The sequence below is a fragment of the Silurus meridionalis genome, chromosome 29 (assembly GCF_014805685.1).
Source record: "Silurus meridionalis isolate SWU-2019-XX chromosome 29, ASM1480568v1, whole genome shotgun sequence".
NCBI lineage: Eukaryota > Metazoa > Chordata > Actinopteri > Siluriformes > Siluridae > Silurus > Silurus meridionalis.
In genome coordinates, this window is record NC_060912.1 from 11808644 (window position 1) to 11832649 (window position 24006).

The following is a 24006-nucleotide window of genomic DNA, read 5'->3' on the forward strand; positions in this document are numbered from 1 at the left end:
ATCTATCTATCTATCTATCTATCTATCTATCTATCTATACAGTAATTTGTGATAGACATTTTACTGCAAGTTGTACTCTGTATATGACTATGTTTGTGACAAATAAAATTTGAAATAATAATAATAATAATAATAATAATAATAATAATATTTTAAATGGTGATGTGGGGGCCTTAGGGTCCAGATATTATTATAAATAGATAATATTTTCAGATAAAAAGATTAACATTTATAGTTATAGTTCATATTTTACGTGTGTGTGTGTGTGTGTGTGTTTGAATGAATTTATTCATTACTATGAATTACATGAGTCGAGTGCGCGTAGTGCGCATGTGTGGAGAACGTCGGCGCACGCATGGAGCACGTGTGCGGGTTCGCGCATGCGCAGTGCGAGCTGTACTGATGGCGGCTTCTCGATTGGTGTTGTGAGAGAAAGTTCCAGATGAATTTACCTTAGTGTTTATTAACGGTGTGATGAGGAGCTACTCGGATTAATTACACACACACACACACACACACACACACACTCTCTCTCTCTCTCTCTCTGACTGACGGTAAGACTGTGGTTTATCTCGTATAACTGCTTTAATACTGTAACCTGTAATACTGTGTGTGTGTGTGATATAACTGTAATATATAAATATATTATTTATATACCTATAAAATAACCAACACAATAACAACACTATCTATCTATCTATCTATCTATCTATCTATCTATCTATCTATCTATCTATCCAGTGATTTGTGATAGACATTTTACTGCAAGTTGTACTCTGTATATGACTATGTTTGTGACAAATAAAATTTGAAATAATAATAATATTTTAAATGGTGATGTGGGGGCCTTAGGGTCCAGATATTATTATAAATAGATAATATTTTCAGATAAAAGATTAACATTTATAGTTATAGTTCATATTTTACGTGTGTGTGTGTGTGTGATATAACTGTAATATATAAATATATTATTTATATACCTATAAAATAACCAACACAATAACAACACTATCTATCTATCTATCCAGTGATTTGTGATAGACATTTTACTGCAAGTTGTACTCTGTATATGACTATGTTTGTGACAAATAAAATTTGAAATAATAATAATATTTTAAATGGTGATGTGGGGGCCTTAGGGTCCAGATATTATTATAAATAGATAATATTTTCAGATAAAAGATTAACATTTATAGTTATAGTTCATATTTTACGTGTGTGTGTGTGTGATATAACTGTAATATATAAATATATTATTTATATACCTATAAAATAACCAACACAATAACAACACTATCTATCTATCTATCTATCTATACAGTAATTTGTGATAGACATTTTACTGCAAGTTGTACTCTGTATATGACTATGTTTGTGACAAATAAAATTTGAAATAAAATAATAATAATATTTTAAATGGTGATGTGGGGGCCTTAGGGTCCAGATATTATTATAAATAGATAATATTTTCAGATAAAAGATTAACATTTATAGTTATAGTTCATATTTTACGTGTGTGTGTGTGTGATATAACTGTAATATATAAATACATCAAGCTGAAATATATTAGATTTAACACACATTAAGCATTCCAGAGCTCAGCTGATTGAATGCAGTCATGGCGCAAAAGTTTTGGCACCCCTGAGCACACTTTTATTGTAATCCCTACATTTAAATGTATTTTTTTTTTAATCACTCTTTTAATACCCAATATAAATCACTCACACTCTCAGGATCTTAAGTCTATTTTGGCTGATATTCTTACAAGTAATTGTTTTTGCAGTGGTGATGTTTTTCTTCCTAAATACAGGATGTTTCTATAATGTGCAAATGGTGTTAGTGGTAAATACGAGGTGGTGTCAGCTAATGGTGTAACTGGTGCTGTTCTGATGTACGTGTGTTCCCACACCTGCCATTCCATCACAGACAGCTGTTTAGAACATGAACATCTGTGAGAAACTGGGCACATCTGCCTCAGAGACGTTTGACGTGATGTACGTTGGACACGCGGTGTTCGAGGTGTTTTGACTGGAAGAACATCACTGGAAGATGATGTGAAATTAAGACCTTTGACGAGCTCAACCCCCCGAAAACGTCGAAAACATTCAGCAACTTGTGCATGATGATTGTCGGAGAACAATCCCACCCTACTCGCCAGATTTGACTCTGGACTCTTCCTGAAGATGATCGAGTACTTTCTTGTAAACAGAGCGAATCTCTAAACTTTTTGACCTCGTAATTAGATTTTTCTATGGCGTTATTCAATTCTAAAATCAGTAGTTTGTAAACTACACATTTCATAATCAGTCGTGAATGTGTAAAATGAAAGTATAAAATCGTAACGTAGTGACCCAGACGCACAGATATTATATTTTCAGGGATATTGATGGCGTCATTGGAAAGTGGGCGGAGCTTACAGCCTTTCACTTGTTTCTGTTTGTGATTTTGATTTGTTAATGACATGCAATTAATAGTCGTAATCATTTTATTCTCTGCCCGTGTGTGTGTGTGTGTGTGTGTGTGTGTGTGTGTGTGTGAAGATGGCAGAAGGAAACCGACGTCACCCTCAGAATTTGCAGGGGGTCTTGCGATTGGCCGTTGAGGCAGGCTCCGCCTCTGATGGCCCCACCCTGAATGAACCCATGTCTCAGGAGGTAACTCTGGACTTGGAGAAGGATTTAGATGATGGATAAAAGAGTGCTATGCTTTTTTCTGACGTTTTCTGGTGTGTGTGTGTGTAGAGGATCGAGTTCCTGCGAGGAGCGCTGTCCGAGGTGTGTAAGGGGCAGCTGGACGAGGTGGAGCAGATGAAGTGGTGTGTGTCTGTGCTCCTAAAGGACGAGGGAGAAGGACGAGAGGACGAAGAGGAAGAGGATGAGAAGGAGGCGGTGCTGGAGATGCTGTGTGACCTGTGTGACAACCTGGACAATGCAAGAGGTGTGTGTGTGTGTGTGTGTGTGTGTGTGTGTGTGTGTGTGTGTGTGTGAGAGAGCGTGAGTCGTTGTATGTAAAACAGCTTTGTGATATATTTGTGTGTGTGTGTGTGTGTGTGTGTGTGTGTGTGTGTGTGTTACAGACCTGATGAAGATGGGTGGGCTGGAGGTGTGTTTGTCTCGGTGTGTGTGTCACACAGAGGCAGGTGTACGGTGGCGAGCGGCCGAGCTGTTAGCCTGCAGCGCTCAGAACATGCCTGAGGTGCAGCTGTACTTGCTCCAGCAGGGGGCGCTACACACACTGCTGCAGCTCGCTGACCACGACACACACCCCACTGTACGTGTCAAAGCTCTCTACGCAGTGTCCTGTGAGTCACACACACACACACACACACACACACACACACGGTTTACTCAGCCTGATGTAATCATGACTTTCACATTCTCCTGTAGGCCTTGTGCGAGAACAGGAAGTGGGCCTGAGTGACTTTCTGTCACGTGACGGATTCTCTGTGCTAATGAGGGGGATGCAGTCGGACTGTGAGAAAGTGCGTACAAAATCTGCCTTCCTGCTGCTCAACCTGCTCACCAGCCACCCGGAACACAGAGGTGTGTGTGTGTGTGTGTGTGTGTGTGTGTGTGTGTGTGTGTGTGTGTGTGTGCTGTTACATTCTTATACCTAATGTCCTGTTTCACACTTTACCCCCCCTCCTCCAGATACAGTGCTGTGTATGGGGATGGTGCAGCAGTTAGTAGCAGTACTGAGATCGACACACTCCCCTGTACATGAACACGTGCTCGGCGTCCTCTGCTGGTCAGTGCATGTTACTGCACCCATTTATTTATTCATTTATTTATTTATACAGGTATACATTATATTTATTATACAGGTAATAATTCAAGGAGGTTTTTTTTTTTTAAAGGAAAATCCAACAAAAGAGTATTTAATTCCCTTTCTGGAATATATTTATTTAGTTTTTGTAAAATTAACAGTTTAACTAATTGTCTGCATTTTTTCTATAACAAACTTCTGACATGTAAATTATATTTTCTGAAAATCTATTTTTATTACTTTTGGTAAATGTAAAATTCAGTGTTGTAGAAAGTGTTGTAATGAGCTCTGCGGTCCACCAGAGGGCAGTGTATTATTGTGTTGAGAGCTTTGTGCTAGTGTGGATTTGTGTTACTCAGTGTGTGTGTGTGTGTGTGTGTGTGTGTGTGTGTGTGTGTAGTCTGGTAGAGAACAGTGAGCGGGGTGTATGTGACTGTAGAGAACCCTCTCTGGGTCTGGAGGAGCTGCTGAACCAGAGGATACAGGAGCTGCAGGGTCGAGAGGAGAGCCAGGTGCGTTCTTCATTCTCTATATGGCTCAATACCACTTCCTGTTTCATAACATCTGAATACACACACACACACACACTCTAGAGCTGCAACTAACGATTATTTTAATTTTTTGCTTACTCTAGTGTTCTTTTTTTAATTAGCTAATTAATCCTTTGGATAAATTCAAAAATTGATAAACTTCTAATAAAATATTTTAACTTTTATTAAATTTTTCCAAAAAATACTTCAATGTTTTTACAGTATACAAAAATAAAATGTAAACAACACTTTAGCATCAGGCACGAATACTACCATATAAATTCACCTAAAGCACTGCTCAACACTGCGCAGAAATTCATGAAGTGTAACACCATTTGGGGCTGCAGACAGTGACGTAGTTTATATGAAAGAAATCTTGTACACAGCTTTGCCTCTTCCTGAAAGAAAAACCAAACAATAATTAACATTAGGAACCAATTTAAACATGAAATCTATAAATGCTAACAATATATAAACTGTACTGTATACAAAGAGGGCAGTAAATCTGCATATTTTTATATGAACTGATTAATTACAATGTTTAATTACTTTGATTACAATATTAATTGTATTTCAGAAAGTGTAGTAAATTTGTCATTTTATTACGAAATACAGAAAGCATTTTAAACTCTTTAACTAATGAGATAATGTTATTATTCACGTACTTGTGATTGTTTTATTTAATTGGCTTGTGCCAAAAGTAAACAGAAGTGCACTAGTAGCCTATTGATCTACATGTTGACGTGCACTACCAGATTACAGTGAACTGTTAATGTAAATCCAGTAGTTCATCTCAAGTCTGTGTGCATAAACAACTTACAACAATCAGTACATGTAAATTAAAAGTTAAAGTTTGCTTTATTGTCACTAATGTAATCTATAGAGCAGGGGTCACCAACGTGGTGCACCAGTTCACCCGCAAGGACCACATGAGTCACCCACGAGCCTTTACTAAAAATATCTGTTTCCTCCCTTGTGAAATGATTGTTGATAATTATTGTGAGAAATCATTAACATGATCAGTGTCTTCACAGAGATCAGGGGTGTCAAACTCAGTGTTAAATCCGACCCGCGAGATGATTTTATAAAGATCTATTATTATAGTTATTAATGTCGCGGCGATATGAAGCGCTGATAACACAAACTACAGATCCCATAATGCATCGCTTCAGCTGCCTTACCGAACACTAGACTACCTGAGAACATTCCAGCGTCGATCAAGTGGAGCTCCTGCTGATGTATTTAACCCTATTGTACAGTTATTGTGAAACAGCGCCTCACAGTGGTGAAGAGAAAAGTTGACTCTGAGTAGATGTTTACTGACACTGGCGGTAAACACGTGTGTGTGTGTGTGTGTGTGTGTGTGTGTGTGTGTGTGTGTGTGTGTGTGTGTGTGTGTGTGTGTGTGTTATTAGTGTAGCGAATGTGACTGTAATTATGGATATGAATCCAAAACAGAACTATGAGACAAAACATCAGGAGAAGCTGAAAAACCTGAATGCAGAGCAGAAGATACAGAAAGTAGAAGAGTTAAAGAAGAATCTGACATTTCAGCAGATGTTTTTCAGCAGAGCAAAATCACAAAGTGAAGCTGGTGTGAAAACAGAGGAGAAATCAGAGTCTCATCAGCAGGTTATTTACTGAGGGAGAGTTTCTGAAGAGCTGCATGATGAAGCTGTGAGATGTCTGGTGTTTGATATTTTTATGGAAAGCAAAATATTTTAAGTTATTTAAGTTTAAGTTTATTTATTCTGGAATAATTTTCCTGTCTGTTTTTATTCATATTTATGTTCATAAAACATTGTTTTAGTGAGTTCAATAAATGTTTCTCTGTTCGGCCCACGACCTAAAGTGTGCTTTGAGTTTTGGCCCCATGTGCAGTTGAGTTTGACCCCTGATATAGATAAATATCATTATTATTATAATAACATATAATTAAAGGTAAATTGAGCAAATTTGTTATTTCAGAAGTGTGTATCAAACTGGTAGCCCTTCACATTAGTCTGTACCCAAGAAGTAGCTCTCAGTGTCAAAAAGGTTGGTGACCCCTGATCTACAGTATATGTTTACAGTTTATACTGTTAGCGATTAGCATTACTGTTATTACCTAGCATATATTTATAATTCTTGACCAAAACACAGCAGCTAAGAACACAACAATTACTCCCAAAACTAACTGTAGAGACAGGATGTTTTCTTCTGAGGCGATCGTGCATCGCAGTTGTGTCGACGTACATCGATTACGAGCACTAACACACACACACACACACACACACACACACACACCTTTTTAAATTTGATATCTCCTGTTATAAATACAAACGTGAATACAAGCTCTCTCTCTCTCTCTCTCTCTGTTTCTCCCTCACTGCCTCTCTCACGCTATCTCTCTCCTGCTATCTTTCTCTCTCTCTCGCTCTCTCCTGCTATCTCTCTCCGCTATTTCGCTCTCTCTCTCTCTCTCTCTCTCTTTCTTGCTCTTTCCTGCTATCTCTCTCCGCTCTCTCCTGCTCTTACTCTCTCTCTCTCTCTCGCTCTTGCTCTCTCGCTCTCGCTCTCTCTCTCTCTCCTGCTATCTCTCTCCGCTATCTCTCTCTCTCTCTCTCGCGCTCTTCTGCTATCTCTCTCACTCTCTCCCGCTATCTCTCTCCGCTATCTCTCTCCCGCTATCTCTCGCTCTCTCTCTCGCTTTCTCTCGCTCTCTCTCTCTCCCTCTCTCTCCTGCTATCTCTCTCTCTCTCTCTCCGCTATCTCTCTCCGCTCTCTCTCTCTCCTCTCTCTCTCTCTGCTATCTCTCTCACTCTCTCCCACTATCTCTCTCCGCTATCTCTCTCTCTCTCTCTCCCTCTCTCTCCTGCTATCTCTCTCTCTCGCTCTCTCTCGCTCTCTCCTGCTATCTCTCTCTCACTCTCTCCCGCTGTCTCTCTCTCTCTCTCTCTCTCTCTCTCTCTCTCTCTCTCTCTCTCTCTCTCTCTCTCTCCCTGATGTATGATGAGGTTCTTCTCCTCTGGTTCTGTATTGTGTGTTCAGTGTTAGATGAGTACAGTAATATATTAGTGAAGTGATTATTTGACTCTGCTGGGAGAAGCAGTGAGCAGTATGATGAAGGATACTGGAAGTCCTGGAGAAAGCTGGTGTGCTGATGGAGAGTATGGGAAGTGGTTGTAGAGATTGCAGATGTGGATACAGAGCATGGAATAATTTTGGATGCTACTTTGAAATAGGATATTCAAATCAAACCATAAGGTGTCCTCGTTTATCTGATCTGTTCCTGTAGATGCAGAAGCTGAGCGTATGAACTTCTCATATCAGTGGGAGCAGATAGGAACACAATCATTTTCATGCTTGAGAATATTGTACGGATGGGATCATCTCATCTCATCATGACAGTAATTGCTTTATAATTATAATACACGTAAATGCACATCAGACAAACATTAGACAGGAATGCAGAAGAACCACATAGTGCTAACTGGAGTTAGTGAGGTGTGTGGACTTAACTTGATGTGGAATTTATGAAAGTGTTTCTCAAAAAAAAACAAGGTGGCAGACCAAACAGCAGTTTTGGTCATGGTGGTGATTCATGATGATCTGACTCTCAAATTGTTTTACAAGTAAAACTGCTTTAAGATCAGATCAGGATATCAGCGGTAAACTCCCTTACTGTAGCTGGAATGCTGGCAGTTGGATTCCTGTGGACATCGTGGAGCTGAAACGAGAGATTGGAATTCTGGAGAATGAAGAAATTGTTGATGATGGCATTGGGAAGTACTGCTGTACTGAGGTGGTCACTGCTCAATAATGAGAATAATGGAGAAGAAGCAACAAACCCATTAATGTAACAGTCTGAAGAGTTCCTCTGACCAAACAAATCTATACCTCTCCATATGTTCCACTTTTTTTCCATTGAAAAATCCTCAAGATTTGTACAAACATTTATCTGAGACTGTGTCTGATCCTTTTCTCCTCCCCCTGTTTGAGAGACACCTGCTAAACTCAGGTGATCATTTATACTCTATTCATACAGTCTGCATAGAAATGACCTGCTGATCATTAAAGACTTTTGTTCTACATGTTTGGATTTTGATATTGAGTTGGGATTCATATTGATGACCAGGTAGCAGACAAGCTCTTGTTTTACAGTCATGACCATTCATATTGATGTGCAGCCATTCCAATCTCAACAATACACACACACACGTGCATCTCTATGCAGATCTCCAAGTCTCTGTTGTTGCTCCGCCCCCAATAATATTTTCCACATCGCTGCTTTTTGTGCAAATCTCTGATAAAACAACTTTTTAACTGTCCATCTTTTTTCCTTTTCCTTTTTTTTTGTAAACAAAGTCCAGTGAGCACGAGCTATAAACAGCAGTTTGTGCAGAACTGAGCGCTGCATCACATCCTGGTTCCTCACACCACATGCTGCTTCAACCAGGAAGAGTTTATAAACAGTAATAAAACTAAAACTCACATGTGGGGAATAAAATCCTCCCATATATCGTTAGAATCCTGCACTTATTGCCTTCATTTTCCATCAGTCATTTAGTTTCCATATTGTTACTGACTGGAAATAAAAGGTTTAAAGTGAAAGGTGGTGCAGAATAAAAACATCGACATCTGCAGAGAGAGTGGAGACTCAACCCAAGATTCCACCTGTTTATGGAGCCTCATCTTTCCTAATAAACGGGGATCAGCAGCAGTGGATGTGTTTGTGACTCGTTATTACAATAATAATATGAGTAGTGTAGTTTTTATGCATGTTGTTGTGTACTGCTCACACACATTCAGCAAATACATTCATTATACGTTTTCCATTAAAAACAGAGATCTGAAATCACTGCTTGAGGCTGAGAGCTTTAGAATGATGTAGAGTGAGTCATGGTTTCTCTTCTCCATTTTTATTTCATCTATTGCTCAACATTAACACCTGAGAACACTGGGATATCAGTCACGTAGGCGCGGCGTAGAGACTGCAGGACGTGTGTGGGTTCGGGGATGGGTAGTGAACCTTTACCCAAATGTTCTGGAAGATATTTTAAAAGTCTCTTTGGGTCTTTCTTTTCAGGAGGAGGTGGAGTTTTGCGAGCGATTGCGAGCAGCTTGTTTCCGAGCTCCTCCTCAGGAGGACAAAGTTATGGATCGCTGAGTTCCTCTCGCACGACGCGAATCACTGACCTGCAGCCACTGGCCATCTCCGGCTTTTTCGTTTTTGTTTATTCCTTACTGAAAAAGAGACTGAGAAAAGATTAGGATTTGTTTAACACGCACACAAACACACACACGTGACACTTTTTTCCTAAATTGGATTTCCTATGAAGCACGTGTTTTTTCTGAGGTCTGTGTTGATCGACGAGATGTGTAATAAAGTATGGATTGGACATTCTGTTTGGTACAACACACACACACACAAGGTAAAACTGGTTAATGACTAACTGCTCTTTACACCTTGTTTTTTTTTTTAATCTTTCGGTTTGATGTTTCCTGGTCTGACTTGTTCCACATTTCCTCTGCACTAAGGAAACCAGAGCACTTCATCATCTCTCAAATCATGTTAGCTTCCAGGCATTGACAACCACAATGCAGTTATTCATCAAGACGTCATGTACAAAATGAACCGTTAGCGAGAGAACGTGTCACGTATAGATGGCATCAAACTACAGACGTGCTTTTCTTGTGTGCATCAGTTTTTGACCGTAATACAGTCTGATGCGATAACTGAGATCCTACAGTGTGACATGAGGATCATGTCCATACAGTCTGACAAGCGACAATCGCAAACACAATCCCACTGTGGGGCCGGCGTTAGGATGGTTCAGGCGTAATGACGAATCTTTCCAGGCATTAAAGTGGGGACACGTGTATTAATGGCGCAGGGGAGTATGGCGGAAATGAAATGAAGTTTCCAGCTCTTGAAATTTTATTTCTTTTTTTATTTTAACTTAAAGTCCAGGTTTGACCTGAACACCCCTCATAGGTATATACACATACAGAAAGGCAGGAACACAGGAACGAAAACCAAAATTCAAACAAATAATACAAATTTCCAATGTAATTTCCAGTGCAAACAGAAACCGAGGAGTGTCAGGTGACAGATGGGGGCAATGTGTCCGTGTAGACATGGAAACACACAAACCATAAACCAACATGATGAACCTGTAAGATAACAGCCAAGATCACACATATGGTCACTGAGAGTCAATAAGCAGCTGTTTTTTATTCTGACATTTGGAAAAAAAATGAGGTACTGAAATCAAATGTAAAAGTTCAGAGACAAAGTGCTTCAATGAATGCATGTTCGTAATCACAAGCTCTCTTGGGAAAAGTGGCAGCATGAAAAGTGCTGAAGATCTGAGGCATCAGTAGAACGTGGTGTTGGATTGACAATTAGGATTAGGGCACTGAACAGCTGTTTTTATGATGACACCTGTGGCTTCATGAGTGCTGTTGTTGCCTGTTTTCCAGGTTCAAATACTTTCAGAGACGGAGACAGTTGCAATTATACACTATAAAATAGACACTGGTGACGCTGAGCTCAGTGTTCATGCAGCAACTAAAACTGAAAGCTGCTGGACAGGACCTCTCATCACTCATGGAAGTGCTGGATAACAGTCCTGAGGACATCTTTACAACGTCAACAAAATAATACAAGCACTTATTACTCTCCTGAAGACATTGTGCAGTGTTGAAAAACACTTCAACAGTTCAGATCTTCAGACAGTTCTCCACAACAAACCGCATCAAAACATGTCTACAGTCCTCAATGCTTGATTGACACTTGATTATGACGAGATCGTCTCCGTGTTTAACCGGAAGCTCCGGCGTCTCAGACTAATATTGTAGGATGACACGCAAACACGATGTTCTATATCTCATCGTTAATAGTTTTTTATTAATTGCAGCTTTCATACAATACTTTTCGTTTTGCCCACCCTGTTTTATGAAGGCCCACCCACTTAAAAATTTCTGGCCTTGCCAACTGAAGAGAAAATATTTCATGGTATCGCATCCAAAGATTTGGTGCTAACAGTATGGGGATGAACCACACTTATCACCATGGGGAAAGAGGATTTCTAAAGGACATGGCGGGTCAGAAAGCATGCCGATGTCCTTTGGAGTGAACACAAATGTATAATACGACTAAATGGTGTAGTGAAGTCTTCATTTATCTTGAATATTCTTCTCTGCACCTATTTTCCCAGTAAAATTGTTGTCGTTTGTTTCTGACATGCAAATAAACACTTAATGACTTATTCAAATATCTCCAGAGGGGCGGTTCTTTGGAGGAAAAAAACATATATAAATATTTTTTCCCAATAATAAAAAAAACATGCTTTTCAGTTGACCAGAAGGAGTTGATTGTTTTTTTAGAAGATTGGTTCTGACATTCTGATGTGAAGTTTCTCAGAGAGGTTGTTCATGTCTCCAGGACAGAGGAATTTGCAAGGCTTTGTAAGGTGAGAAGCTAATAAGGGAGTAACAAAGACAATGTGGTTTCTACTAAACAGCAGAGTCATTTTCTCTGCTCCAGCACACCTGAGTGACACGTTCAGGTGGCCATGGTGTCAGGTGTGTGTGAGCAGGATAACACTCCACTGCGGCCAATACAAGGTATATTATTGTAAACTTTCAGAACTTTGGAGAAGTTTGGGATTTTATTTCTTCATACAGTGTTCCAGTGAAGAGCTGCAACTTCTGATATCTGACAGCAACTCTCTTTTCCTTTTATCGAAATCACACACCCATGTTCTTGTGTATCTGTAGAGCTTTCTCATGACCAGCAATAACCAGAAATCATTTATACGTCACACCTCCTTCACTATAACACACACACATCCTTCGCTATAACACATATTCTTCACTTTAAAACACACACACACACACACACACACACACACAGAGGACACTACTTCACTATAACACACACACACACACACACACACACACACACACACACACACACAGGACACTCCTAATTCACTATAACACACACACACACACACACACAGGACACGCTACTTCTCTATAACACATACACACACACACACACACTGGACACTCCTAATTCACTATAACACACACACACAGGACACTCCTAATTCATTATAACACACACACACACACACACACAGGACACTCCTAATTCATTATAACACACACACACACACACACACACACACACACACACACACACAGGACTCCCTACTTCACTATAACACACACACACATATCCTTCGCTATAACACATATTCTTCACTTTAAAACACACACACACACACACACACACAGACACACACAGAGGACACCCTACTTCACTATAACACACACACACACAGGACACTCTAATTCACTATACACACACACACACACACACACAGGACACTCCTAATTTACTATAACACACACACACACACACAGACACACACAGGACACCCTACTTCACTTTAACACACACACATACACACACAGGACACTACTTCTCTATACACACACACACACACACACTGGACACTCTAATTCACTATAACACACACACACACACACACACACACACACACACACACACACACACACACACACAGGACACTCCTAATTCATTAAAACACACACACACAGGACACCACTACTTCACTATAACACACACATCCTCCACTATAACACACACAGACATACACATACACACACACAGGACACTACTTCACTATAACTCACACACACACACACACACACACACACACATCCTCCGCTATAACACACATACACACACACACACACACACACATATCCTTCACTATAACAAACACACACAAATACACCTCCTTCACTATAACACACACACACATATCCTTCGCTATAACACACACATCCTCCACTATAACACACACACATACACACACACACACTGGACACTCCTAATTCACTATACACACACACACACACACACACACACACACACACACACACACACACACACACACACAGGACACTGCTACTTCACTATAACACACATACATGCCAACACACTTCCTTTACTATAAAACACACACACACACACACACACACACACACACACACACACACACACACACACACAGGACACTGCTACTTCACTATAACAAACACACATCCTCAACAATAACACACATATTCTTCACTTTAAAACACACACATACGCACACACACACACACACACACACACACACACACACACACACACACACACACACACAGGTCACTGCTACTTCACTATAACACACATATTCTTCACTTTAAACACACACACACAGGACACTACTTCTCTATAACACACACACACACACACACACACACACACACAGGACACTGCTACTTCACTTTAAAACACACATACAAACACACACACACACACACACACACACACATAAACACATCTTCCACTTTAAAACACACACACACACACACACACACACATCCTCCACTATAACACACACATACACACAAACACACAAATTCTTCACTACAAAACACACATCCTTTGCTATAACACACTCCACTATTATACATATACACATGCCCAATTAATTCCGTCACTATAAAACACACACACACAAACACACACACACACACACACACACACACACACACACACACACAGATATATATTCTTGACTATAAAACACAAACACACACACACACATATCCTTCACTATAACACACATATACACAGACCACACCTACTTCACTATAACTGACACACACACGACACACCTTCTTCCATCAGTATTAAAAGCTTTTTCATGCACTAAGTGCGTGTGTGTTTGTGTGTGTGTTTGTGTGTGTGTTTGTGTGTGTGTTTGTGTGGGTTTGAGTGTGAGTGACTGTGACAGACAGATCGAGAAAGGGAAAGTAATCATTTTTGCCTCCAACTCATAAAGATTACTTTGTCTCTCTCTCTCTCTCTCTCTCTCTCTCTCTCTCTCTCTCTCTCTCTCTCTCTCTCCTGGTGTGTGTGCGCGCGTGTGCGTCCGAGGGTGTCAAAGTGCGTTGTGTTGTTTTGTGTTGTGCTGCAGGCGATGTGGACAGCGAGAGGAGCGACATGGCAAGGCTGCACTCACACCTGGCCAGGTAGGACACAGAGGGGGGGTTCACTGCTTTTACTCTTTCTGTCAGACTGATCTGTGTGTGTGTGTGTGTGTGTGTGTGTGTGTGTGTGTGTAAGACTAACTAATATTGCATGAAATACAAGTTACTAACAGACATTACGGCCAGCTTTCTGTCTCAAAAGTTTAGTTCCTCTTTTAAGAAATTAACTCTGTGTGGGTGTGTGTCTGTGTGTGTGTGTGTGTCTGTGTGTGGGTGTGGGTGTGTGTGTCTGTGTGTGAAAGATAAAGTTTAAATTAGTTGAGACTATGTAGATTGAGCGCAGTGGGACGGTGGGGGTACGATTTTGTTACAAAATCATTTCCGTCGATTGACCCACACTAACGAAACTGAATGTCAAGTCATTTCTGCTCAGTTTTGTCTCTAAATAGATGAAAACTTTCCTCCTCCACTGAACAAAGTGACTGGAGTTAAACATGAGAGCCGTCCGAACGCTCATTCAGAATCCACCAAGAGCAGGACGGCGAATCCTAGCAACCACATGCTCAAATGTCTTTTGATTCCTACATCACGCTGGCGATGAGTGTGTGTGTGTGTGTGTGTGTGTGTGTGTGTGTGGGGGTTGTTTGTATGTGTGTGCGCTCAAACAGCATCCTCTTTTGTGATTGAGGAAGCAAAAATACAAAACATGCACCGAAGATCATCTCCTTCAGATGCCGAACGTGCGACAGTAGGTGTTTATGATCTGTAGATCTGGACATGGTGTAGAACTTTGTGTTGTCCATCAACGAGCAGGTGTAGTGATCAGGGCAAAGTTCTCAAGTCTGACTGTAAAATGTCACCACAATTGAAACACGTCACATTTATGTGTTTATTACAGACACTCAGAACGCCTATAAACACAAAACACACACACACACACACACACACACACACACACACACACACACAGAGGTTTTAAATAGAGGTTTATGAGGACCGAGATCAGAACCGCCTCTGTGTTGAAACACACACACACACACACACACACACACACACACACACACACACGTTGTCAATGTCATATGCTGTGCACGTGTGCTGGTGAGACCTGTTCATGCAGAATCCATGTTCCGATATCACTATGTAGCCTCGTAAAGATGCAGTGTTGTGATGTTCGATCGGCGCTTCACTGAGAGTTTTATTCCTCTGACACCACAGCATCTCAATGCATGTTACACTTATTTATTTCTTTGGTTTTTCTTGTGAAACATAAATTTGCGTTTATTTAGCGCCCCTGAGTGCCACGTTTTGATTGGCCATAAGGAGACAATTTATTCTCGCCGCCAATCCTTTATCGTTTCCGTACTGACGGCCTGTTCGCACGCTCGGTGTGAGGTGGTGAAGGTTTTGTGCGAGTGCACGGAAGGAGTCTCAGGTGTCAGAGGTGAAGTTGTTTATAAGGGCTGTCGTGATTTTACAGCATCTTTAGGTCAGAGGAGTTTACACGTTTTCGTAGAAAGAGAAGCAAAGGACAGGACGTTTACAGGACATTACAGGTAACTACTAAGAAATAATGTAAATGCAAATGTAAATAAAATGTCAAATTTCTGTGGTGAAACATTGTGCTGTGGTGAAGTTGCTGTGGAATAAAACACACACAGGCACAGAGTGGGTCTTTCTCTAGTCATGTGACCCAGCAGAGTGTATCAAGTGTAAGTTGAAGGAACTGAGGGAGAACATGCAGTCGGATCGTTCAGAAGATGGACGTTTAAATGCTCCACGCCTCACAAAAGTGCAAAAAAAAAGTCAAGGGCATTCAAATGACTGCCATGCAAACGTCTGTGAGGATGAGGGAGAAGGACAGGGAGCGAGATGGACAAAAGATTAAACCTCTTCCTTCATTCACTTGTGCCCCTAGAGGAGGGACGTGGAGCTGATTTCATTGTTTGCTTACATAGTTGTGTTATTCAGGATTTATTTTACATTTAAACTCATGTCAGGTGTAAAGAAGTGACCATCGTTCTCTGGTCCAGCAGACTTCCATGGGTTAACTTTACATAGAGTTTTCCTCACTTCAGCTGTGGTTAGGCAGAGCACCTGGTCACTGGGAGGAGGGGTGGTCTTTTTCACCTCCATGCTGGGAGGGATGTGTCACAGTCAGAAGTGGGTGAAGTTGTCTTGTAGTTCGTGATCGCCTAGATGCTCCGGGTGTCTCCGCTATCCTGGACGTGGTCGTGGACAGTTTGACCCTTGCTGTTCTTAAGGCCGTCTAGTCCCCTGCTCTGAAGGCAGAGTTTCTTTGTTTCAGCACCGCACGCACTTTTGCGGTCATCCACAGCTTCTGGATTGAGCATGTAGTGATGGCCTTGGAGATGGTCATGTCATCAGCGCACTTCCTGATGTAGCTGGTCACTGATGATGTGGACTCCTCCAAGTTGATGGAATCATCATTGGTTGCAGCCTCCCTAAACATGTCCCAGTAAGTGCACTCAAAACAGTCCTGAAGAGCAGAAGTGGCTCCTGCTGTCCAGGTTTTCACCTGTTTCAGAAACGGTTTAGAGCATCTGACGAGTGGTTTGTATGCTGGAATTAACGTAACAGAGATGTGGTCTGAGTAGCCAAGATAAGGGGCGGGGCTCCACACGATTGTTTGTGTAAACAAGATCCAGCGTGTTTGCTCCTCTCATTGCAAAATCCACATGCTGATAGAGTTTAGGGAGCACAGTCCTGAGATTCACATGCTTGAAATCTCCAGCGATAATAAACGATCCGTCGGGGTGAGCATTCTGCTAATCACTAATAGCGCCGTTGAGTTCACACAGTGCCTGATTAGCATTAGTGCTGGGGAAATGTTCACTCCAGCAATGAAAGCAGTGGTGAATTCCAGAGTAAATAAAATGGTCTGCATCTTACAGTCCTGTACTCCACTAGCGATGAGCAATAGCTGGAGACAAGCACAGATTTCTTGCACCATTCCATGTTGATATAAACACACACACCACCATCGTGAGTCACCGCACAGAGCTGCTTTTCGGTTAGCCCGTCTAGCTGGATGGCGGCGTCCGAACTCTGTCGCTGAACCCCGTCTCCGTGAAAACAAAGATACAGCAGTCTCTAAACTAAACTCTCGCTGGAGTCGGATGTAATCCAATTTAATGTCCAGGAAACAGATGTTTGAAAGTAGAATGGATGCGAGAGCCAGCCCGCTAGGGTTAGCCTTTGGCCTGCACAGACACCCGCCTGCTTGACACTCTTCTGCTTCCACTTCCTCAAGCACGTCCCCTCTCCCAGGGCCTGGTCTTTACAGCCGGGGTCGCAGCAAGCCGAGATCGCGATATTTCTCAAAATGGCCAGTTTCTTAGGCAACATATGTTCAGTGAAACTTTTATTTGTGAAACTTTTATATGGAATTACTTTGAATTACTTTTACTTTTGTTTAAACGTCCAAAATGTTAATTTAACACAGATCTAACTGAATGAAACAGTATTCAAATAAAAAACAGAAATAATGTGGTACTCTCGAAATAGTGTTGCTTCATTAGCAAAACTTGTGGAGCGTTTCCTTTAAAAGTATTTTCTACATAAAATAATAATTTCATTTCATTTCTATGGTACTGCAGCGATAATAATGAGATAAATTCCTGTTCCTGTGATTATGATCTGAGATGGTGTTTTTGTTTGTTCATGCTGTTTAACTGAGCGTAAAGGAGACCGAAGCTTCAGTCTGTGTATCTCTTTGGATTCCTGATATCAGTCATAAAAAAGTCCTCATGAGCAGCCAGTGCTAAGCTCTAAAATAGGACGGTTAGCATGGCGTCATAAAAAAATAAAATAAAAATAATAATACTCTGCAATTTCATGCCCTGAAACTACAATCATCTGCACCAGAGATGAAAAAACTAATTTGAGGATAAATGAAGCGTGGGAGTCGATCCCATGACCACACGACCTCCACACAGAATGCTAACTAAAATGTTAGCGCTGTCCATGTTAAGAACACAAAGGAGAAATAAAACAAATGAGAAGAATGAAATGTTTTTTCTGATCACGTTTTAACCATCCTGTCATTACTCTGTTTGACAGCACACCCTCACTATTTAGAATAAGGTGTGTACCTGTGTGTGTGTGTGTGTGTGTGTGTGTGTGTGTGTGTGTGTGTGTGTGCATGTCAAAGGGAGAAAGAAAGGAAAACCTTTGTTTTTTTCTGAGACATTTGAGAATTAGCAATGGGTTGGACCTGAAAAAGAAAAGCGTAATTGTAGCAAATGCCTAACCACACACACACACACACACACACACACACACACAAACACACACACACATATGACCTGGAAAACAATGTGTGTTTTTAGCAGAAGATCCAGGGCTTATATATAAGACTGTTAATGCGCTAGACTGAGCTCCACCCAGGTGAACATGTTTTATTGTTCAGAAATGCCACAGTAATGGACAAGAATACAAGAGAGCTAAACGGGCAAACTGTCTCTCTTTTCTCATTCACTGTGGCATTGGGCAATTCGCCTAGCTGTCCACATTGAGTAGATACTGTAGCCCCTTCCTCCAAGTGTGTTTCTTTACTCTGTGATGAAGTAGCAGCAGTTGGACAAGATGCATTTGGTGTGTCTTAGAGGAGCATTTCTTGAAGTAATTGTTTTTGGAGGGTCATGGCTTGGCAGGGAGGTTTCTTGGAGGAACTTGAAAGTCTTAAAAGAATGCACCTCAGAAGAAGTTGTGTCAAAAGAACAGGTCTTTGGAAAACATTTCATGGGGGATTGTGTATCTGTTTAACATTTCATGCAGGGAGCCTTCACTTTCCTGCGTGAGCATCTGTCCCTGTATGATCAGGCAGATCTAACTGCTGGATGGGAATTGGGCAGGAGAAAATTCACAGGTAACAAAAGAACCTGAGTCCTGTTAAAGTCCTGAGGAGCAGTAAAGTGGTATTTTTAATCAGGTCACATTTATGGCATGTAGCAGTGTAGCAGATGTCCTTATCCAGAGCGACCTACATTTTTCTCATTCATACAACTGAGCAGATTTGGGCCTTGTTTAGGGGCGCAGGTCGGCAGATTGGTGTAACTGGGATGTGAACTCATGACTTTGGGTTCAAAGCCCATTGCCTTAATCACTAAGCTCCCACCTCCTCATGTCTATAAAACAGACGCATCCTGTCTTCTGTCTTGGTAATGAAATATCCTGAGGTGTATTCATGGGGAAATTGGATTAAAGTCTAAATGGTGTTACTGTGGTAATGCCAGAATGCGGTGGTGTGAGACGAGTGCAGCACTCTGAGACAATGTCCTACTGCAGGATAAAGCGTCATTAGATTACAGAGCTGAGGGAGAGCTCTCAGTGTCCAGCGAGTGGCAGGAACAGGATGAAAACGCTGAGCTGAAAACTCAGGAGGGATAAGTGTGGTGCTGGTTTGGATTTTATTTTTTTTTTTACGTTTGCAAAGATTTGACAGGTACAACACAAAAGTGAAGAGTAGCGAGGTGTATATATTCCGGTGTCTTGTTTTTAACCTCCCACTCTCTCTCTCTCTCTCTCTCTCTCTCTCTCTCTCTCTCTCTCTCTCAGGATGAAAGTGAGAAGGAACTGTCAACGCCACTTATTGCTCGGCACAGCCGGAGTTTGTTTGCTCTCTCTGTTTTACTGCTATAAAACGCTCCAGCAGGAAGCTCTGCTGCAGAGACTGTCCTCCTACAGCTCACTGGCCAGATTCAGTGACTTCTTCTGGCAGGACACACTGACCACATCCTCCATCTCTGAGACGGACAGGCAGACAACTGTCAGAAAGGTAAAAAAACCTGTACAGACTCACTGTAGGAAAAAGTACAACCCCCATTTCCTGAGGGCTGATAAGTTATTTATAGACTGAACGAATGACCATCTAAATATACTTTTTAATAAACAATTCTCTTTTGAAAGTAAAATAATTTTCTCTTATGTTAATATTCTGATGACAATGTGCATTAATTAAGCAAGCGAGCTAAATATACCCTAAATGTATAGTGTTATTTATGCCTGTACTTTTGAGAGTCATCAACAGCTGGAACCAAATTCCTTGTGTGTGTCAACACTGAATCTGAAGTGTTTAGTGTCCTTTCACTAAATACTTTTAACCAGGTTAGAGTGTAATGGTCTTTACCCAGGTGAATAGTTCTAGTATCCAAATCCTTGTGTGGCTAGTAACCTTTAATCAGTTGTCACCATTAGCTTGTGTTTGAGAAAATTAATTGATGAAGGCAAAATTGATGGTACCACCCTTGTATTTAGTGTCACCCTAAAAAATGCCCCCTTTTCTGATAGGGAAAATATTTCTATTCTACATACGAGGAGCATACGAGGGGCATTCAAGTCAAACCATAGTGGAAGTTTATACACTTTTCTCAGTGTTTAACTAACATCTGAAAAGTTCAGCATAGAAAGATTTGTCTATACACATGAACCATCCTAGGACAGCCTGCTTCATGCAAATTCCTGACAGGTTAGGTGTTGATTCTCCAGATTTAAATGTTCCACGAACTGTATCTTCACAGGAATGACTACTGTGGGCTGGGAACCACCACAACAATTGTCACTGATGAACGTACGGCTATCTTTAAAACGTTTATGCCATTCAGATGTCTTTCTGCAGCTGAGTGTCTCATTACCGTATCGTGATCGAAGGCTTCTGTAGATATCAACGGCTTTTATGCCTTCGTTCACGAGAAACTTCAGCAGTTGTGTGCATTTACTAACACTGTTGTCTGCTATCTTTATTACGGTCTCTGGACCAGCCCGTTATTTGTGCGCCACCTATCATTGATAGGACACGATAGCAACTTACTGCTGCGTGTAGTACCGCCATGCTAGCATACATTTTTAGACCTGTAACATAAAAAGTCCTGTGTTTACTTTAATCCCCCTTGTAGAATGTTCCCTTTGAACGATGACTGAAGTTTGGTGTCATTAGCATAGAAACAATTTGGAAAAGATTGGGCTCATATATTGTAATATACATAAAAAATTATTTCAAATGGGTTCATCTTAAAATCTCCTGAAGCACCTTGGAAGAGTGCAAAAATATATATAGAACTAGAATTTGTGTATTCATCAATTCATAGAGTTTTTTTATTTTTGCAGAACCCAGCAGATGAAGATTTGCTCCTGCTAGGTTCCTCAAGTCCATACAGGGATCTTCAAAAACAACTGCACATTCTGCAGGATGATGCCACAGTCTACTTTGTCCACACTGAGAGAGGAGATCTGTGCTTCGTTGATGGGACAGAAATTAAATCAAATATGCTGGAAGATGGCACGGTTGTCAAACATAAAAGGGAGCTATTGGAACAACTTGGAAAAAACGAAAGCAATCCGAAAGATCACAAGGTTACATCTATGAGGGAGAGGTCGAAGTGCATCTGCCGCCAGGGTTGGCACGGCCCTAACTGTGGCATTCCGACTGTGGTGCAACACTCAAACCTTCCCACCAAATCCCACCTAAAGCCCAGGAAGGTTTCACGTCGAATCATCAACGCCATCAACATCAATCACGAGTTTGACCTGCTGCATGCCAGATTTCATGAACTCGCAGATGCTGTGGATCTCTTTCTGGTGTGCGAGTCAAACTACACTGCATATGGACAGGCCAAACCCCTGAATTTCCTTCGACTTCTCGTCAATGGAACATTTGATTATATAAAGCACAAAATTCTCTATGTATTCCTGGACCATTTTCCCGAAGGTGGCCATGCCAACGGTTGGATTGCAGATGATTACCTGCGCACTTTCTTGTCAAAAAACGGATTACTGAGGGTTCAGGGTCTGAGACCAGATGACGTGTTCATTCTGGATGACGCAGACGAGATTCCACTTCAGGAAGGAATTCTTTTCCTCAAATTATATGACGGATGGACGGAGCCCTTCGCGATTCACATGCGGAAGTCCTTGTATGGATTTTTCTGGAGGCAGCCGGGAACGTTGGACATTTTATCTGGATGCACTGTCGATATGTTTCTTACGGTGTATAAAGGTGACGGGATCCTGCTACGACGGCGGGATTATTACACCGTGCCAGGATTCCGGGAATACGAAAAGAAGTCAGGACAGATTCTAATGCAGTGGTCGATCGGAAGTCCGGTTCACTATGCAGGTTGGCATTGTTCATGGTGTTTCACACCAGAAGGAATTTATAATAAACTGATTTCGGCACAAAACGGAGATTTTCCCCGCTGGGGGGACTATAAGGAGAAACGGAAACTGAGTTACATCAAGCATTTGATAAAAACAGGGGGCTGGTTTGATGGGTCGCTATCAAACTATCCTCTAACTGACCCTAAAGAGCACATGTTTGCTCCTAAATATCTGCTGGAGAATTTTGACAAGTATCGCTATATTTTACAGAATCCATATGCTTAACAGTTCAGAAGCAACAAACAGAATGACAGAATCATTACTTGACCTCCGAAACATTCCACAATGCTAATTCTTAATTCATGTGATTGAATCCCGGTGAGGTTTTTATCTTGTATGATTAAAATTTAAACACCAATAAGGTGATGAGCTTGTGGCCTTTAACCAAACAAAGGTCTTGTTACAAGGTGTCTGTGTAATGGCCTTTATCTGGGTGATGAGTTTGTTAAATGTAAATACAAATTACTGGTGAGATTAGCTTTAACCAGGTGAATGGTAAGTAGCCTTTAAAGAATGTTTCGTTAAGAAACTAAGGGTTTCTTTAAAATCTATGGTGGAAGTTCATCCTACAGAGGGATACATGTATTATTATAAAATTTCTATTCTATTTATTTCTTTACAGCTGCTTATTGAAAATGGCATTTAAAAAATGTGCTATACAAATAAAATTTTATTGAATGAAGTAACTTGTAGACTTGAAATAGGTGGGTGGCTAGTTACCATTATCCAAGCACATATCTGGTGGGTTTTATCCAGGGGAGTGTCTACTTTCCTTCAAACCAGATAAGTGGTCTGTGTCTGGGGCAGTGGACAGTGGCCTTTACCCAGGCGAGTGAATTCTAAAAATAATAACACAATATTGGTTGACAGTAAATAAAGACTCGAGTCCAGCACTGGATTTTAACTGGAGTTGGAGTGTCAGTATTTGCCAGTTAGCTAAAAAAAATCTATGTGGTTTTTCTACGATTATAAAAGCAGTACACACAGGAAGTGAGAGAATGGTCCAAAAAAGGTTGTGTAAGTAGATTTATGTAGTGTTTTGTATTCTACATCCGTCTCTCACATCATATCGAAAAGTTTCAGTCCAACTGTTTATTCTTTATATTTTCATTTGTAAATATTCTGTGTAAACTTTAAGACTTACTTGAAGTTCCTTGCCAATGGTCCATCCATAGTTATCAAATTATCTGAGTTAATCAATAACCTGATCGGTGATATGAATCTGATGCCTAACCAGCTAATTATTAAAATAGCAGCAAAATTATTGTCTTCGAATGATCCTTTTCTACTTGTATCAGTAACTGAGATAACTGTGTGAATAAACAATTACTCGGGTAGTTGTGTACTAATAACCCTGTTCATTTTGTATAATTATGTATATGTTTATTTGTATCGCGCCATTTTTTGGTGTGATACTTTTCTTCAAACCAGGTAAGTGGTCTGTGTCTGGGGCAGTGGACAGTGGCCTTTA

At 40.8% G+C, this 24006-nt stretch overlaps 2 protein-coding genes across 5 annotated transcripts; both read left to right on the forward strand.

The window, feature by feature from the left end:
- Nucleotides 1-338: 338 nt before the first annotated feature.
- On the forward strand, nt 339-9676 carry hspbp1 (HSPA (heat shock 70kDa) binding protein, cytoplasmic cochaperone 1). 3 transcript variants are annotated; one of them, XM_046843751.1, is made up of 8 exons: nt 339-469; nt 2541-2654; nt 2742-2937; nt 3077-3301; nt 3387-3542; nt 3651-3747; nt 4166-4277; nt 9364-9676. In XM_046843751.1, exons 2-8 carry the CDS (start codon nt 2541-2543, stop codon nt 9442-9444), a joined length of 981 nt encoding a protein of 326 aa, XP_046699707.1. In that variant the 5' UTR covers nt 339-469; the 3' UTR covers nt 9445-9676. The 3 variants fall into 3 exon arrangements, with proteins under 3 accessions (XP_046699707.1, XP_046699706.1, XP_046699705.1); XM_046843750.1 differs by lacking the exon at nt 339-469 and adding an exon at nt 537-554; XM_046843749.1 differs by lacking the exon at nt 339-469 and adding an exon at nt 1533-2201.
- On the forward strand, nt 9599-23872 carry mgat3a (beta-1,4-mannosyl-glycoprotein 4-beta-N-acetylglucosaminyltransferase a). Of its 2 annotated transcripts, none has more exons than XM_046843746.1 (4): nt 9599-9709; nt 14345-14399; nt 19938-20157; nt 21486-23872. In XM_046843746.1, exons 1-4 carry the CDS (start codon nt 9667-9669, stop codon nt 22758-22760), a joined length of 1593 nt encoding a protein of 530 aa, XP_046699702.1. In that variant the 5' UTR covers nt 9599-9666; the 3' UTR covers nt 22761-23872. The 2 variants fall into 2 exon arrangements, with proteins under 2 accessions (XP_046699702.1, XP_046699703.1); XM_046843747.1 differs by lacking the exon at nt 9599-9709 and adding an exon at nt 14082-14180.
- The last annotated feature ends 134 nt before the right edge of the window (nt 23873-24006 follow it).

Bases quoted from the DNA above. Each gene is read 5' to 3' on its own strand.
- hspbp1 (XM_046843749.1), top strand. The intron at 2,938-3,076 runs GTGTGTGTGTGT...TGTGTGTTACAG, and splicing joins CAACCTGGACAATGCAAGAG to ACCTGATGAAGATGGGTGGG. The intron at 3,302-3,386 runs GTGAGTCACACA...ATTCTCCTGTAG, and splicing joins AGCTCTCTACGCAGTGTCCT to GCCTTGTGCGAGAACAGGAA.
- mgat3a (XM_046843746.1), top strand. From the start codon at position 9,667: ATGGATTGGACATTCTGTTTGGTACAACACACACACACACAAG. The intron at 9,710-14,344 runs GTAAAACTGGTT...GTTGTGCTGCAG, and splicing joins ACAACACACACACACACAAG to GCGATGTGGACAGCGAGAGG. The intron at 14,400-19,937 runs GTAGGACACAGA...TCTCTCTCTCAG, and splicing joins CTGCACTCACACCTGGCCAG to GATGAAAGTGAGAAGGAACT.